At 51.9% G+C, this 15,724-nt stretch overlaps 1 protein-coding gene and 1 long non-coding RNA gene across 7 annotated transcripts in view; one reads left to right on the plus strand and one right to left on the minus strand.

Annotated features, from left to right (window-relative positions):
• The window catches only part of RUBCN (rubicon autophagy regulator), a 32,489-nt gene that overhangs the window by 15,993 nt on the left and 772 nt on the right, over positions 1-15,724 (minus strand). For 4 of the 6 annotated variants that reach the window (XM_076341140.1, XM_076341138.1, XM_076341139.1 and 1 more), the window contains exons 1-3: positions 9,965-10,020; positions 3,281-3,434; positions 757-840 (exon numbers count right to left, since the gene is read on the minus strand). In XM_076341140.1, the coding sequence (XP_076197255.1) occupies positions 757-840; positions 3,281-3,434; positions 9,965-10,002 (276 nt within the window). In that variant the 5' untranslated portion in view covers positions 10,003-10,020. Of the gene's footprint in view, positions 1-756; positions 841-3,280; positions 3,435-9,964; positions 10,021-15,724 lie in introns of those variants that run through there. The other 2 variants (XM_076341141.1, XM_076341143.1) reach the window with 1 other exon arrangement.
• Positions 10,223-12,972, plus strand: LOC143161821 (uncharacterized). The gene is made up of 2 exons (XR_012995597.1): positions 10,223-10,307; positions 10,667-12,972. It is a non-coding gene; the product is annotated as an uncharacterized LOC143161821 (long non-coding RNA).

The following is a 15,724-nucleotide window of genomic DNA, read 5'->3' on the forward strand; positions in this document are numbered from 1 at the left end:
TCAGCCAGCGACCAAAGTCCCCTGACAGCCACCAGCACTATGAATTTCTCCTGCATGCTCTCCCACCCATGTGCCTCGCCACTGACCTGGAAGGACCCCACACTCCCAAATCCAACCCAACCCCGGTGGTGACAGTCATGTTCCTGCTGACACATTAACTGGGGAAGCTAAACACCTGAGCTGCTGCACCTTGAAGAGCTGGACTGGAGTCACATCCCACATCCCCCCAGCAGCAGGGTGGACATAGGGACCACCAGTCATCAGGCCCTTGCGCCCAGCCGCGGTGGGGGCCGCAGACGTTGGCATGGGGCAGCCGAGGGCCAAGAGCATCCCCATGCACCAGCAGTCGGCAGAAGCCAGGAATGGGAGAACCAAATGCATGGTCAAGGCACAACCCAGAAATGGGACAGCCCAGACTTTGAGAGATTTGCACAGAGGCATGAATCACCCCTGCACACACACAAGCGCTGCTTGTGTCCGTTCCCTTGGTGATGCCTGCTGCAGCCGGACGAGCCGAGCTGGAGACTGGCCTGGGAGAAATAAGCAGCTGATTGTCTCAACCCAAGCCACACCGAGTTCCCGGGACATGGCTTGTACACAAACATGTGGCTGCTTCAGCCTCCACAATCCATGGAGCCACTTTACCCACGGCAGGCCAACAGCCAAGGCGTCGCTATCCCACCGATGAGGCTCACAGCCCAGCTGCCCTCTCTTCCCTCCCCACTGGGCACACAAGGCCACCCCACCAGAACCCACCTTCTCCAGGTGATGAGCAGAGCCGGGACTCAGCCAGCGAATGTCCTTCACAAACTGCCAGTAGTCCTTCTGTCTGCAGCACACCTGCCCGGGACAGGCAGGGTTAGATACCACCACCCAATTCCCAGTTAAATGACAACATCCCCCATTAGCCCCATGCTACCATGAGCAGAGAGCCTCTAACCCCGGCAAGATGGGCCAGAAAATAGACAGAGCAGCACCGCTTTACAAAGGAGAAACAACGTGAGCATATAACACAGTTTTGTAGATCGAGGGATCAAGTAAAAGAACACTGGCTTGATGTAGATAAGTTGTCTCCTGCCCCTCCCATGGTGACCTCTCAGTTGTGGCCAGCCCACAAGTGACCAGACAACAGATCCCCCAAGTTTCTCTTCTTCCACCAGGTAAGATCCCAGTCCCTCATACCGTGGAGACAGGAGAGGTCTTGGGCCAGGGACGGGACGTGGCACTGAAGGGCTCACATCCCTGCTGCAGTGCAACAAGGATCCTGAAGGCCAACCGCAGGTCTGCCAAGTTCAAGGTTGACCAAGTTCCCACATCACCACTCCCCTTCCTGCCAGAGCGGGACCTGGAGGAGAGTCCTGATGCCTCAGCACTGCAGAGTCAGACCTCAGCGAGAGGACACGAAGGGCAACATGGAAACACATCCCAGCAAAACCAGCAACCATTCCTGTCTTCTGATGCAAGCCACCACTGAGGACACCAGCACAGCTGAGCACCCCAGGTAAGAAATTTGGCGTTGCATTTCTATCAGCTCTTTGCTGCTGTTTCCCTCAGCTTTATTCAGACAATGAGTTATTTTGTTCTTAGTTATTCTTCCCGTTAAAGAGGAACTGCAGCAGAGCTGCTGTTTTCCTCACCACCCTATTGGGTGTAAACACAGGCCCAAAATGTCTCTCTTCACCAAAAGGCTGATTATTTTTTCTTCCATCTCTGTTTCCTCTTTCACAAGCGTCAGAGGAATGGGTTCTGTTTTGTGGTTTATTTGTTTGAGGAGGGGTTGGTTTGGTTTTTTAAGACTAGAGAACTAACATGGCAATTTTAGTCCTCTAGACTGAACTGGGGTTTTCTGGACAAATAAATAAAATTCACTCAAAAGTTTAAAAACCTCTTACCCTAGTTCTCTTAACATGTACATAAGGATTTTTTCACCTTTTTTTTATTTATTCTCAGTTGTAGGAAAAAAGTTGGTAAGAAAATAATAAGTAAAAGGAAGTGTTTCATTGGATCAACTATTAGAAAACTGCTGTTAGGAAGCTGTATTTTTACGGGCCTCCCTTTGCAGCTCTCATAACTTGATTGGTGTCACACATGCTCAAGCAGGGGAGACACCTCTACGTAAAAGAGCTGCCTTTGCCTATAGTAAAGGCATCAAGGAAGGCAACACACCATCCTGCTTTGCAGGTCTGGCATGAACTGTTACCAATAGACAGACGAATATAAATAATTTCAATCTCACTTCCTGAAGCCTATTAACAGCACGTCTATCAGAAGGGAGCACTGCACTCCTCACATGTAAAAGGTAACTTCTCTCTCTGTGGATCTCCCAAAGGTCCCTGGCCTGCACCACTGGGGACTAACAGGAACAGAGCAGCACCATAACAAGTGCTGACTGCAGCTAATACATCCAGGGATCAAAGCACCCTGCTGGGCTGAGCTGCCACCCTGGCTCTTCCTGAAGACTTATTAGCTCGGGTGCAGCATTGCATAGGTACGGCTTTCCTGCTCCTGGACCAAGCTGGCCCGTGCAAGCTGCCTGGGGTTCCTCTGCATTGCTCGCTTCTCTGCATCGCTCGCTTCTCTGCATCGCTCTCTGGGTGGCAGAGCCACCGATGGGAAGCCTGCCCCCAGGCATGCCCTGCAGACTTGCTTCAACTTTCCATTGTAAATTAATTGTGGTGGTAACTGCAAGCTGAAAGGGAGATCTTCAGGCCTCTGCACACAAGTGGGAAGGAGAAATTCTTCCAGGCAGCCATGGAAGGAGGAATGTCTGGGTGAACAACTGCAAGACATGAAGAAAGCCTGGAAAGAGAGATCCCATTCACACAGAGCACGGATTTGGCTGCCAGTTCCTGTTATTAACACAGCTAACCAGAAACAGTAAAGATGCGAGGTTTCTCTTGCCAGGCCTCGCTGGGGAGTTGTCCAAGTGCAGACGATATGGGGCTGACTTGTTGCAAATGCAGCTTTATCGCTTGGCTGCAGCAGAAAGAAAGGACAGAGGGGCTGGCCTCAGTGTGGGGGGCACAGCTACTTAGAAAAACCACGTCGAAGGTGGATGGGATAGAAAGAACATGCACCCAGTTCCCTCTGACAACCACAGCACTTGCCAGGCGAGCTCAGTCCCTGCTTCGATCATTTCCCACACTGCTACAAGCATTGTACCCACTTCGTGCTACGAGCACTGAAGCAAGCTGCAGGCAGACAGGACTGTCCCACCTGCTCATGATAGTCACCAAAGTTGCTGCAGACAGACAGCAGTGCTGGCAGGACAGAGCCCTACCTTGTCGTGGATGAGCCCGTGGTAGAGGATGCTGTGCATGTCTCTGCAGAGCCGTTCCAAGCCGCCATACTTGGACCAGACGTTCGGGTTGCTGGTGGACACCAAGCCTTCCACTGTGGTCTTCAGGTTGCCTAGCAGCTTCCAATGCTCCTTCCTGCAAAGGAACACAGCAAGTTGCATCAGATGTACAGCAAGAGGAGCTTCACAACAGGACCATGGTATTGCACTCTCTCCAAGGAGACTCTGGTCAGGCTGAAACCTTCAGTGGTCCAGAAGCTAGCAAAGGTGAGCTAAAGGACTTTAAACCTCCCTGTGGTCTCCAATGCATGGTTTGTGGATAAGAGGCCCTACCGTAATGATGCTTGTGATGACTGGTAGCCACCAGCAATGTGACTCAGGAGACAGCCAGAACAAAGACTGATGGCTCCTGCAATATACCACTTGCTTAGTACGGGCCAACAAAGCTGGAGGACATCTTTCCAGCCAGCCTCTTGCTTGCTTCACTCACACGCTCTATCAGAGACTGTTCAGAGCAGCAGCACGTCAGGAGTACAGCACCTGTAAGGCAATGGCACAATGTCCACCACATCTAGCAGACACTGGCCACGCTGCACCCGCATTTAGAGAGAGCGGCACTTCCCGAGCAATGCGCACCACATCGAGCACTCCAGCACCATCAGGATGCAGAAGCGCTCCACTCCGAGTTGGGTAACGCTTCATCTGCATCTCCACCTGTACAGCTGCTCTCTGGCCCCAGAGCTGCTGTAGGCACAAGTTGACTTTCTTGCAAAAGCGTTCATCACGTTCTGGGCAGAGATTAGCAAACTGCAAACTGCAGTTGTAATCTAGAGCTTGCACAGCATTTCTCATCGATATCAACCCCCTTGGCTGCCCTGCCTACAGCAAGGAATCTGTATTACCGTTATCTGCCATAAAGCAGGAGTGACGGTGCAGAGAGGTAATGTCATTTGCCTATGCAAAAGCAACTTTGGGGAAGGAAGCTCTGGATGACTGAGATCCCCCCTCAAGCCGTTTGACAGTGTTGCCAGAGGAACAGCAGCTGTCAGAAACATGTATTCAGATAGGAGCTACTCTCTCAGAAGCAACAGGAATGTTGCAAGCTATATTTGGGGGTGTAAATGCCAAAAAACCATGCTTCTGCAGGGTTTGTAACAAAAGCACTGGGGGTGACAGCTTAGAATGAAGTCCAACCTTCCAACTGGCAAGAAACAAGCCAGTGTTTCAGCTGTTAATCCCTCTCACTGCCCAAAACAAACCAGATTTCCAAAGCAAAAGAAAAAAAAGGGAAAATAAATAACATTATTTAAAACCACTCTCATTTTCATCTTTGTGGATGAAAGTGCGAGCTGCACACCTCTTGTGCACAGAGAAGGACACTAAAAAGTAACATGATCCTGATATTTAAAACCAAGCTTTTCTCGTCAATATTCTCTTTTTGCAACTCGTTTGTTATTGCAAAACTGATTAAGTGAACAAGCAGATCATCAAATATTGGCTCTACTTCAAGCTCCCCATCCACTCCCTTTGCAAGGTCTCTGCAGCGAAACCTCACCACTTTCAGTGCTCACCTAAGCTTAAACCATGCAGAAGCCAACCCATTCCACCAGCAAAGCCTGTCACCCTGACAGCACAGGAGCTCTAAGACAGAGCTGCAATGCATAAAAAAGTATGTATAAGATTATGATGTACTTAGACTAACAAGCACGGTCAGGGCTTATCTCAGAAGAGACTGAAGAAGAAAGCATGGATATAAATCAAAAGCAGCTTCCTGAAGGCGATCCGACTCAGGGAGACACAGAAAACCGATCCAGCGATGCCGGCCCCTGGTCAAAGAGCATCTGCAGCCACTGAGCTCAATAGTTCACCAGCTCCTCCCCAAGATATTTCTAACGCTCAGAGTTAGGAAATGCAAGTGAAAGCTCAGCCACGCTGCTGATCTTCCAAGTCAGTGAGTCAGGGAAACTCCCTGTTATTTCATGCCGTAAAAAGCAGGCGATGCACACAAGGATGCGGGGTTAGGACATGCAGAGCTGTGCCTTACCAAATGACCCGTCTCGTTAAAGGAGGAGTTGTGCATCTCCCCAGAGGTAGGAAACCAGGATCCAACAGACTGGGGTCACAGCTCCCTCCTAGCACAGGGAGACTAAGGTTAAGCAATCCTCAAAGAAAATAACTTCAAAATGTTAAAACATTGAACTCAGAAGCACATAGGGAACAAGGAGTGCAACGAAAGCACCTTTGCAGAGGTGCCTCAGAAGCTACCAAAAGTGAATTAAATCCCTGTAAGACCCATGGGACTTGTTCGCCCAAAGCAGTTCACAAGTTGGATACACAAGACCCTACTGATACCCAAAACCCAGCTGTTTCTGGGCTGGAACATGGTGCATGCTGAAAAGCATACAGTGACACAAGGTTGAAGAAACAAAGACCCATATAGTTGGCTGCAGGTGGCAGGGACATTGAGAGACAGCACAGCTAACCACATTTCAGCTTGAACTGGACTCGCGGGTTAACCCTGAATTAGCAGCAGGGTTTGCTCCCCTCCCATTGACAGAGCCTGAGCCTGGGCTGCCAGGAGGGATGGCAAAAGCCTGGGTCCCAGTTGCCCTCAAGTTCCCCATTTCAGCAGGTGTTCAGAGCAATATTGAGAAATCTGCTTGTTTTTTCCTGAATAAAGAGAATTTTCCTTTGCTAGTGCTAAAGCGAGCCTGACATGGGGTAAGACCAATTCATATCACATCATGAAAACACCCCAACTTACAGGAAGGACAAAGTGAGCAACACACCCTAGAGAGGTCACAGTACATGAGCAGAGCTTCCCCTGCAAGAACCACACGTGCTTCTGCTCTCCTGCTCTAGCAGAGCCTGGTCCCCCAGCCAGAAGAGCCGTGGGTGTTTGCAGGGGCCCTCGCTGGTGCAGCACCAGTGGGACCTCAGCCACACCCCTTTCCTTCCTTAAAGACGACCTCTGATCCAGCCTCCAATTTTAGCCACCAGCTCCATAAACTTGGCGCTGGGTTTCCTTGCTTTACTACCACAAACTCTTATCTTCAGGTACAGGAACATCAACCCGCCGTCAGGAACTGTTCCAAATATAACTGAACCTTTTGCACTGGAGTGATAAAAGACAGAATCCAGCCTTAGAGCAAGAAATGGCTTAATGCCGCTGCTGATGACAACGTCAGGGAAATGCTGCTTGCTCGCCCAAGGCTTTCTCAGCCCCTCCATGGCAGCAAGGGTAGGAACCTCTCTTGGCCCAGGTCAGCAAAGGTGACTCACAGCAGAGGCAGGGAGCCATGCTGCTGACTCAGGTGAGCTCCATTTAAAATAAAACTAATCCCTAGTTACTTTCCAAAACAGAATCACACAGGTAGCTAGTATTAAAAAAAAAAATGAAGCTTGTCTTTCTCGCAAACAACATCTGCTGTGTGTCTGCCTGTGCTCTGCAGGAGGCATCTAGCAATGGCCACTTGAACTGTCCTCTACCTGGAGGAGTCTCTCAATCCTTCTTAGCACACTAAAGAGGTCGGGCTGAGGATGCCGAGGTCATGGAGGGACTTCCGACAGATCTCCAAGGACATTCCCGTGCCGGCTGCCAGTTCCTCCCGCAGATCCCGAAGGCGCCGCGTAACCCGCCGCTGCGCACAGCCTGCTCCTGCCTCGCCGTCCCTGGGTCTCCCAGACAACCAGCAGCCCCTTTCCTCGGGCTTCCCCGCCTGCTTCTCCAGCAGGCTTGGCACTGCTGGGAAATGGGATTAAAAGAAAGGCAGGCTTCGTGCAATTCTTCTGCAGCCACAGGGAGCGGCTGAAGAGGCAGAGGAAGCCAGGAGAGCTCTGCCAGCCTGGCAGGTCAGCCCTGCAGCGTCCAGGCAGGGAGCGCCGAGCAGGCTGGATGGGAAACTGAAATGCAGGGCTGCTCACACTGGTGCTAAAAGCTTGCACCGGTATAAAACTGGGGGCACAACCACAAAAGGCTCCCACAGCAAATGGAGCCCAGACCTGCTGCTCACCAGAGCACTCTTGCTCTGCACTGGCAAAGGACGAGGGAAGAAAATAGGGATTAAAGGTGGTTTTTAGCCTTCTCCCAGCATGGCAAATAGTTTTGCCTGCTCATCCTGGCGAAGCCTCCCACAGGCAGATGACCACAACCTGTGGACCAGTGATAGTGTCCATCGGGCTTCAATCTGCGCAGGACCTGTTGCCACAAGCAAGTAGGCAGCCAGAGGCAGCGACACGCAGAGCAGACCCCCACGCAACCCACCTCCCCGGGACCAGCTGCTCACCTTCCTCCATCGCTCCCAGCACTGGTTCCCCCTAGGGACCCTCTCCTCTGGCCCTGCCATCCCCGGGCCTCGCTGGCGCCAGAGCCGAAGGCAGCAGCTCTTTGCTAACCCACCCAGCTGACCAACGGCCCCTCTGCTCCCCCCGGGGCTGCTGCGTCCCTCACATCACCCGCCTGCCACTCCAAGGCACCGAGAGCCCTGCTCTCTGCCCGGCAGAACGAGGGCACTAACCTTCCTGCCGTGCCTCGATGGACATTGGCGTTACAACCCCTGCTCCCCCATGCATTTCAGATCTGCTGCTCAGGAGGAGAGACAGCAAAACCCAGCACGAGATCCTATTTTCTTCTCCTGTCCCAGCAGAAGAATGGACTTCACCAAAATAACTTTTGCTTCTGCATTTCCCATGATCCATGGGAAGATGGATCCAGTGACCTCTATCCTATCGTTACCAGTCACAGCCACAATCTATAGTGAAATGGCACCTCCCCGGGAATTAAAATGCTAAACCATTTGCACAAAGGACAACAAGGCTGTGCAAGGCCCATGCCAGGATCTTCCCCAGTGCACCAGTGACAGCCAGGAGAATAAGCAGGCCGCCTCGTGTGCCAGCACTGGAGGGGACGAGATGTCCTCCTTGTCCCTGGGGGAGTGCTGGGGGTGGCACCACGTTCAGCCCTATTAGTCACACGATGGTAGAGTCTGGTAGTGCAGGACCTGCACTTGCAAAGGCAAGAAAATGCACAAAGATGATTCCGGAAAGAAAAAGAAGTGAATACAATCAACTCCTTTTACCTTTCTGAACCTGCTGGGACTGAAGCATTAGCTAAAGATGGAGAATAGCTCAAACTGTGCAAAACAAAAGGCACCCCAAACCTGCACTGCAGCTTTAAAAGCACCAGTAGCATTTTCCTGGCTGATATTGCTAGCAGGAATAGAGCAGCTAGCTGAGCCCCTCAGATAAGGAATGCTTCTCTCCCATATCAAGTTTCAGCTGCTCCCTCCTCCCCAGCCAACACTCCCATTTCAATCCAACATCCACCCTGCGCTTGTGAGCACCAGGGCAAAACCGAAGCACAAAGCAAAGGCTGAAGACATGCAAAAACCTGAAGCAAATAGGACTTATCATCAAAACACCTCCAGGGAACAACCTCTGCTGCTTTTATAAATGCTAACAAGAAAAACCATGCCTAAAGCATAAAATAAGACCATGCAGATGAAGCCACCACAGCGCGGCCATTCTCACTGCCAGCCACATGCAGGCGCAGGGCCTCGCCTTCAGAAATAAAGAGAAGCCGAAGATTTCTTTTCATCACCTAGAAGGGGCGATGCAGCCGGCTGCCAGGAGGGTAAGGAGACGTGATCCAAAAGCAGCAAGCTGCAGAGCCACCAGAACGGCAGCGCGGCGTCCGGGCGGGATGGTTTCGCCCACAAGCACAAGGCGTGCGAAGCAGAGGCTCGGCAGGTGCTGTCTTGGCCACGGCTGATGGAGAGTTGCTGTCACCGCCATAGTGGAGACAGAGCATCAGGTACTGAGGGCACACACGTCTGCAGCCGCCACTGCCCCTCCAGCGGCCAAGACGCTTGCCCGGGGCGGGGAGCAGAGCGGTGTGCTGGCCCCGGGCGGGTGAAGGCGGCCACACGCTGCTCTAACAGCCCAGCTCACCCCGTGCTTCCTCCCCACGAGGGACCGAACCGGGGGCAGCCGGCACGCTCTGCAAGTGCCGATCCCCACCCGGCACGAGGAGGGGGGGGAGGGTTGCTTCCTCCCGGATCACTCCCAGGTACCCCCGCATCCGTGCCCTGGTGCTGCGTGTGCACACACGCTCCCACACACGCCCACGCAGCACATGAGCTCCCGGGGAGCATGCCGGACACCCCCGCGCATCCCTAGCGCTTCCCAGGCACCGAGCGCACACCAGCACTGCCGCCACCCGTGTTCTTGCACGCCCATCTCGTGCTCCCTGCCGTGTCCTAGGTAACTTACACGCACTGGCCGTTACCCCACGCGTGCACCCCCTGTGCACACACAAGACCCCGCCCCCACGCGTGTCTCGCCCCTGGCGCCAGCACACACAGCGTGCCCCTCAGCGCACACACGCTCCCCCACGCCCCCGGCACAGACACACAGGCAGAGCAGCGTGCCCTACCCACCACACACCCCCTACGTCACGCCTCCCCCGCGTGCCCACGCAAGCCCTGTCCCCCGGCACACTCACACCTCCTCAGCGTGTCCTGCCCCCACACACGCACCCACCGGCGTGTCACACACACGCACACGTGCCGCACCCCCCCCCCGACGTGCCAGGCCTCCCGCACACGCGTGTAGCTCTCCCCCCGCGCGCCCTGGCGCGTCACGCCGTGCCCCCACGCGCGGCCCCACCTGCTCTCCGCGTGCCCCTCGCGGGGCCCGACCTCCATCCCGGGCGCGCGCGTCCCCGCCGCCGCCGCCGCCCGCTGCCGCCGCGCCACCGTCACGTGGGGGCGAGCGCCCGCCCCGCCCCGCCGCCGCCGCCGGGAACTACAGCTCCCGGCGCGCACCGCGGCTGCCCGGCAGCCTCCGCGCGGCGGAAGAGCTACGGCTCCCGGCACGCGCTGCGCGCGGGCCGCGCTGAGGCGGGGGCCGGGCGCCACGGCGGGCGCTTCACCTCAGTTTCCCGCCCCTGAGCTCTGCGCGGCCCTCGGCGTCCTCCGCCTTGTTGCCGCCTTCAGAGGGCGAATGCCCCGTGAGTCAACGCCCTGCGCGACTAGGGGAGGGGGGAGTGACGGGCCCTCAGGTTTCCGGTCGGGGACGGCTGCCGGCGCTGCAGCGGGGCGGGCGAGGCGGGCGGGCCGGCCCCGTTGCGGCGTCCTCCAGCCCGCCGTCACCCCTACAGGTACGCACAGACACAGAGGTGCGTGCCTTTGGCAGACGCTGCTGTAGGACCCCAAAGCGATACGCTGTTCTCAGCGTGCAAAAATTGAGTTGCCAGTCGGGCTACCGTAAGCCCTCCGAGAGAAGTGTTTGCGCTGGGGTTTTGCTGCACCACAGCGAAAAACCACAATAATCGCTAACTGAGATAACCGCTTTCCAAATCCTGCTTAGAGACGGTGAGAAAACTGCGATGGCAAGGGAAAAACCAACCAAACAACGTGTCCCTGAACGTACCAGCAGAGACAGACAAAGGGGAAGAAGTGTCTGTTCTATCGCCCACAGTAAAGAGGATGTGAAAAAGATCGCAGAATTATAGGTACTTTCCACTAAAAAGCAGTGAAATGAAAAAGGAAAAAGTGATGCTGCTGCCATCAGACTGAGAACAGTCAATGACAGATTGTTATAGGAGATAAAACCCAGATATGTCTCCAGAGTTGTTTGATGCCTCAGAAACCAAAGGTAGTCTTTTGCACAGTGGAAAATTCCTAGAACTGTTACTTTTAATGGTAAGTATATGCTGCTCACTGGTGCTGCATACATGAAGACACACCCCTTGACCCGAGACTTTCTATGTGGCTTATTTGACCAGTACAGTACTTCAGCAGCATTTGGGGGAACAGGGTTCTGCACTGCTATTCTTAAAGCAATAACAACAACAAAATGTTTTTCAGAAGGCGCTTAATTAATTAAGAGACTAGGACTCCCCACATATAGTAATTGTATACAAGTGTGGAACGACAACTTCCAGCGTGGTTGTCAGGCAGGCAGAAATTTTCTTGCATAGAGCCTACTGCACTGATCGCGCAGGTTGAAAACACTGGCTGTACTGGCATGTTTGGTATCGGGGCGTCAGACTCCGTGTTAACCCTCACAGTAAAAATATTGGGGAAAATCAAGTCATCAAGACACATATTGTAAAATCATTGTTAGATGATCACGCCTGGTGAAATGGAGCATGCAGGTGAAGCTGACAGATCTAATTAGCTCCTAAATCAGGAATTACAAGATTCTTCTAGCTCCACAAGTCAGAAATAGCCTGGATGTTGCTTAACAGCGATTTTTTAAATTTCTTCAGAAAAATCTCTCCTTTTCCCCTGCTTCATTGTTGTTTTGCCTATGTTACTTACAGACGCTGTTCACTTAACTATTGTCAATGCCCACGTCAATTTAGAGAGCATATAAAAAAATCGTTCCGTCAAAAATAAGCCTGATCACACAGAGCCTGTAGTCACACACAGACGTGTTAGCTTCTGGGACTGCGCTGAGACTAAACTGGGGATTAATCCTCCAGTGTAAAATTTGAGGAGTGCCAACAGAGGTCAACAATTGTAAACGTATGAAAGCATGTATGTATCCTTTTGCTGAACAGGAGCAGAACTTGGAATCTCACAGACCTGACTGCTGTGTGGGGAAGATTTGGGTGACGTAAAGTCAGTTATCGACTCAATGTAATTTCTTTACTCATCAAACCTCACAGAGAAGGCAGAATTGGAAGTTATTGGTAGATGCCAGACAATTTCATGTTAGGAATAAGAGGCTATTTTTAATAGGGGTAGTGCCTGTGCCTTGGAACAACCCCCCAGGGGAAGCAGAGACCTCCTTTGGAAGATGCAGTTGAAGAGCTCACCTGTTTCTGGGATCAATGCAGGTGTGATATTCCACAGCCCACGACATACAGCTTGGACGAGACGGTCCCCTCTGGCTTTACATTTATGAGTGCGTTTAGCACCTGATTCTTTGGGTGTGGTTTGTGCTTGGTAATTGTAACACCTGAATTTCAGCCAGGATGTTCAGCAGGTACCATCTAGTCTGCAATTCCTCCACAATGTACCCTAACAACAGGGGTTACTGGGCAGCCAGGCCGTGAGGTCTCGTTGTGAGGAGACAACTGGTGCTCAGGAAGAGCCTGGGAAAGGCCCAGGAAAGAACCAGCCCCAAAACTTACTACAGCCTGTGGATGCTTTAGACACACTGTCTTCTTACAGTGGATACAAACTCAGCAGGGCTGCAGTTATACAGTACTTTATACAGTTAAAGTACTAGTTCTTATAACTGTCAATGCCACGTGGAACCGTTGTCACGGGGCTAGATGCTGACACAATCCTGAGAGCTAGACAGAAAACCAAGAGCTGATGTTTGCATGGTTGCCTCCATGATCCCTACAGCATTTCAGCCATTTTGAATGCAGAAGAAAAATACTCTTCAGAATCAGAACCTTTGCCTGGTTTTCTGCTGTGCTGAGCAGCAGACAGCTGGTGTCCTGTTTGGATAATAAATGCAACCCACGGATGTGGTACAATCTGGATTTTGTCTGACTTCCACCTGTCACGAGGGCAGGCAGCAGTTAGCATAGTTGTTTTGGGTAAACAGAGCATTTGTTTCTCAGTGTGACACAGTCACCAGGTGGAGCTGCACCCTATAGCATCACAGGAATTTGGTTTAAAGTTTTTTTTTAAAAATACATCTTTTATGTGACACCTTTATTAGTAGTATTTATTGGTCATCTGGCAATAGCATCTTCCCTTTAGAAATGTAGCCTGACTTTAAGAACCTCAAGTCCCACTTGTCATCAATCACTTGTCATCAAATCCCCCTTGTCATCTGGAGGAAAATGCATAAATTATCAAATATGTGGCTCCAAGACTCCATGTCTGAACTTATGCTGCACGTGGAGAACACAGAGGAGAAAGTGGGCTGGAACTCACAGCCTCCAGCACTGTGGTCACGAGCTCTTCCTCCCTGAAGGGAAGATCTCTCACTAGCTGAAGATGCCCTGTGACAATAACTGAGCCATTCTCTTCTAGCCAGTAGAAAGCAGCAAGAGGAACATCCAGGAGCATGTTACTGGCCTTATTTTAAAAGGGAAGAGATGCATGAAGAGTGTAAATGGAGAGAACAAGGCCTTGTCAGCAGTCTGTAGTACGGGACAGAGCAGAGGCCAGAAAGCCTCAACCCCCTCCTCTCATTCTTGCTTTTCATGATAATACTCCTGGAAAGATCTCCAATTCTGCAGTTAAGGGGCAAAGGCCTGTATAGTATTTAGGTGCAAGTGCCTCCCAGCACAGAAGGATAGAACCGTGCCAGGGATTACACACAGGAGGAGTTAGTTGTCTGTTGGGTACTTAGGATATTGCATTTGCCACAGAGTATTTTAGCAAATAAGCATATGGAGTACGTGGGCAGTTAATGAAATGTGGGAGCATTCCTACTGCAAGGAGTTGTGTGTAAGGTCGTGCGTATGGAAATATTTAATCCTGCCTGTCGTGGTTTAACCCCAGCTGACAACTAAGCCCCACACAGCCGCTCGCTCACTCCCCCCCAGTGGGAGGGGGGAGAGAATTGGAAGGGTAAAAGTGAGAAAACTCGTGGGTTAAGATAAAGAGAGTTTAATAGGTAAAGCAAAAGCCGGGCACACGAGCAAAGCAGAACAAGGAATTCATTCCCTACTTCCCATCGGCAGGCATCTCCAGGAAAGCAGGGCTCCATCACACGTAAGTTACTTGGGAAGACAAACGCCATCACTCTGAATGTCCCCCCCTTCCTTCTTCTTCCCCCAGCTTTATATGCTGAGCATGGCGTCATATGGTGTGGAATATCCCTTTGGTCAGTTGGGGTCAGCTGTCCCGGCTGTGTCCCCTCCCAGCTTCTTGTGCCCCCCCAGCCTGCTCGCTGGTGGGGTGGGGTGAGAGGCAGAACAGGCCTTGACCCTGTGTAAGCACTGCTCAGCAGCAAGGAAAACATCCCTGTGTTATCAACATTATTCTCATCCTAAATCCAAAACACAGCACTGTACCAGCTACTAGGAAGAAAATTAACTCTACCCCAGCCGAAACCAGCACACCGCCCAAGGGCATTCGCAACACAGTCCCTGGAGTCTCAGTACGGAGCTCCCCCTCTCTGGAGGCAGTCAGTCAAACCCTAAAACAAGCTATCCTTTGGTCATGTTGCAAAGCCTACTGAAGGCCAAGGGCAAGGGGATTCAACTTTTGAATGGCAGCCTCAGCACAGCTCCCAGAGAACACTCAGGGAGATGTGGAGGGTAATGCCAGGGGACCACTGTGAACGGGGGAAATCGATAACGGATTTTCCTTCCAGCATTTACTGCCTGGTTTCTGAAGGAAGTCCAGCCTCTGCGATCACGTTGTCTGCCCATCTGCTCCTTCTTTTACTATCTCTGGAACTCCCTGACCAAGTGTGCTGGTTTTGGCTGGGGTAGAGTTAATTGTCTCCATAGTAGCTAGTATGGGGCTCTGTTCTGGATTTGTGCTGGAAACAGTGCTGATAACACAGGGATGTTTTCGTTACTGCTGAGCAGTGCTGACACAGGGTCAAGGCCTGTTCTGCCTCTCACCCCACCCCACCAGCAAGCAGGCTGGGGGGGCACAAGAAGTTGGGAGGGGACACAGCCGGGACAGCCAACCCCAACTGACCAAAGGGACATTCCACGCCATATGACGCCATGCTCAGCATATAAAGCTGGGGGAAGAAGAAGGAAGGGGGGGACGTTCGGAGTGATGGCGTTTGTCTTCCCAAGTAACTGTTACGTGTGATGGAGCCCTGCTTTCCTGGAGATGGCTGCCGATGGGAAGTAGGGAATGAATTCCTTGTTTTGCTTTGCTCGTGTGCCCGGCTTTTGCTTTACCTATTAAACTGTTTTTATCTCAACCCACGAGTTTTCTCACTTTTACCCTTCCAATTCTCTCCCCCCTCCCACTGGGGGGGAGTGAGCGAGCGGCTGTGTGGGGCTTAGTTGCTGGCTGGGGTTAAACCACAACACCAATTTCAATTAATTATGAGCAAGATGTAGAGATTTCAAAGATAATTTCAATCCCTTAAATTTAATAAAGAGCGTGCTGGATGAAGGAAGTGCCACTGAGTGAAAAGAGGTAGATCCCAGCCCTGTTACAACTCATTCAGCAGCAGCCAGCTCACCAGGAGGTGTGTGTGTACTGTTGACCCACCAACAATACACACAGCTCCAAAGAATGCAAATATGCAGCCGGGAAAAAAAGGCTTCGCTAGAGTCCTTGTTCAAAAAACAAGTTGTTAATTTCTCTTCTGAATTTCTGAATCACGTGATTCTGACCAAAAGCTGGAGAAGATAACAACTCTGAAAAGAACGCAAAGAAAACAAAACGTCAATAGTCATACTGTTCTGTTTTTAAGTAGTGATTTTAAGCCTAACTCGATGAAGGAAACAGGAACCTGGTTTGAACCCTGCTGTTTGCC

The sequence above is a fragment of the Aptenodytes patagonicus genome, chromosome 6 (genome assembly GCF_965638725.1).
Source record: "Aptenodytes patagonicus chromosome 6, bAptPat1.pri.cur, whole genome shotgun sequence".
Lineage (NCBI taxonomy): Eukaryota > Metazoa > Chordata > Aves > Sphenisciformes > Spheniscidae > Aptenodytes > Aptenodytes patagonicus.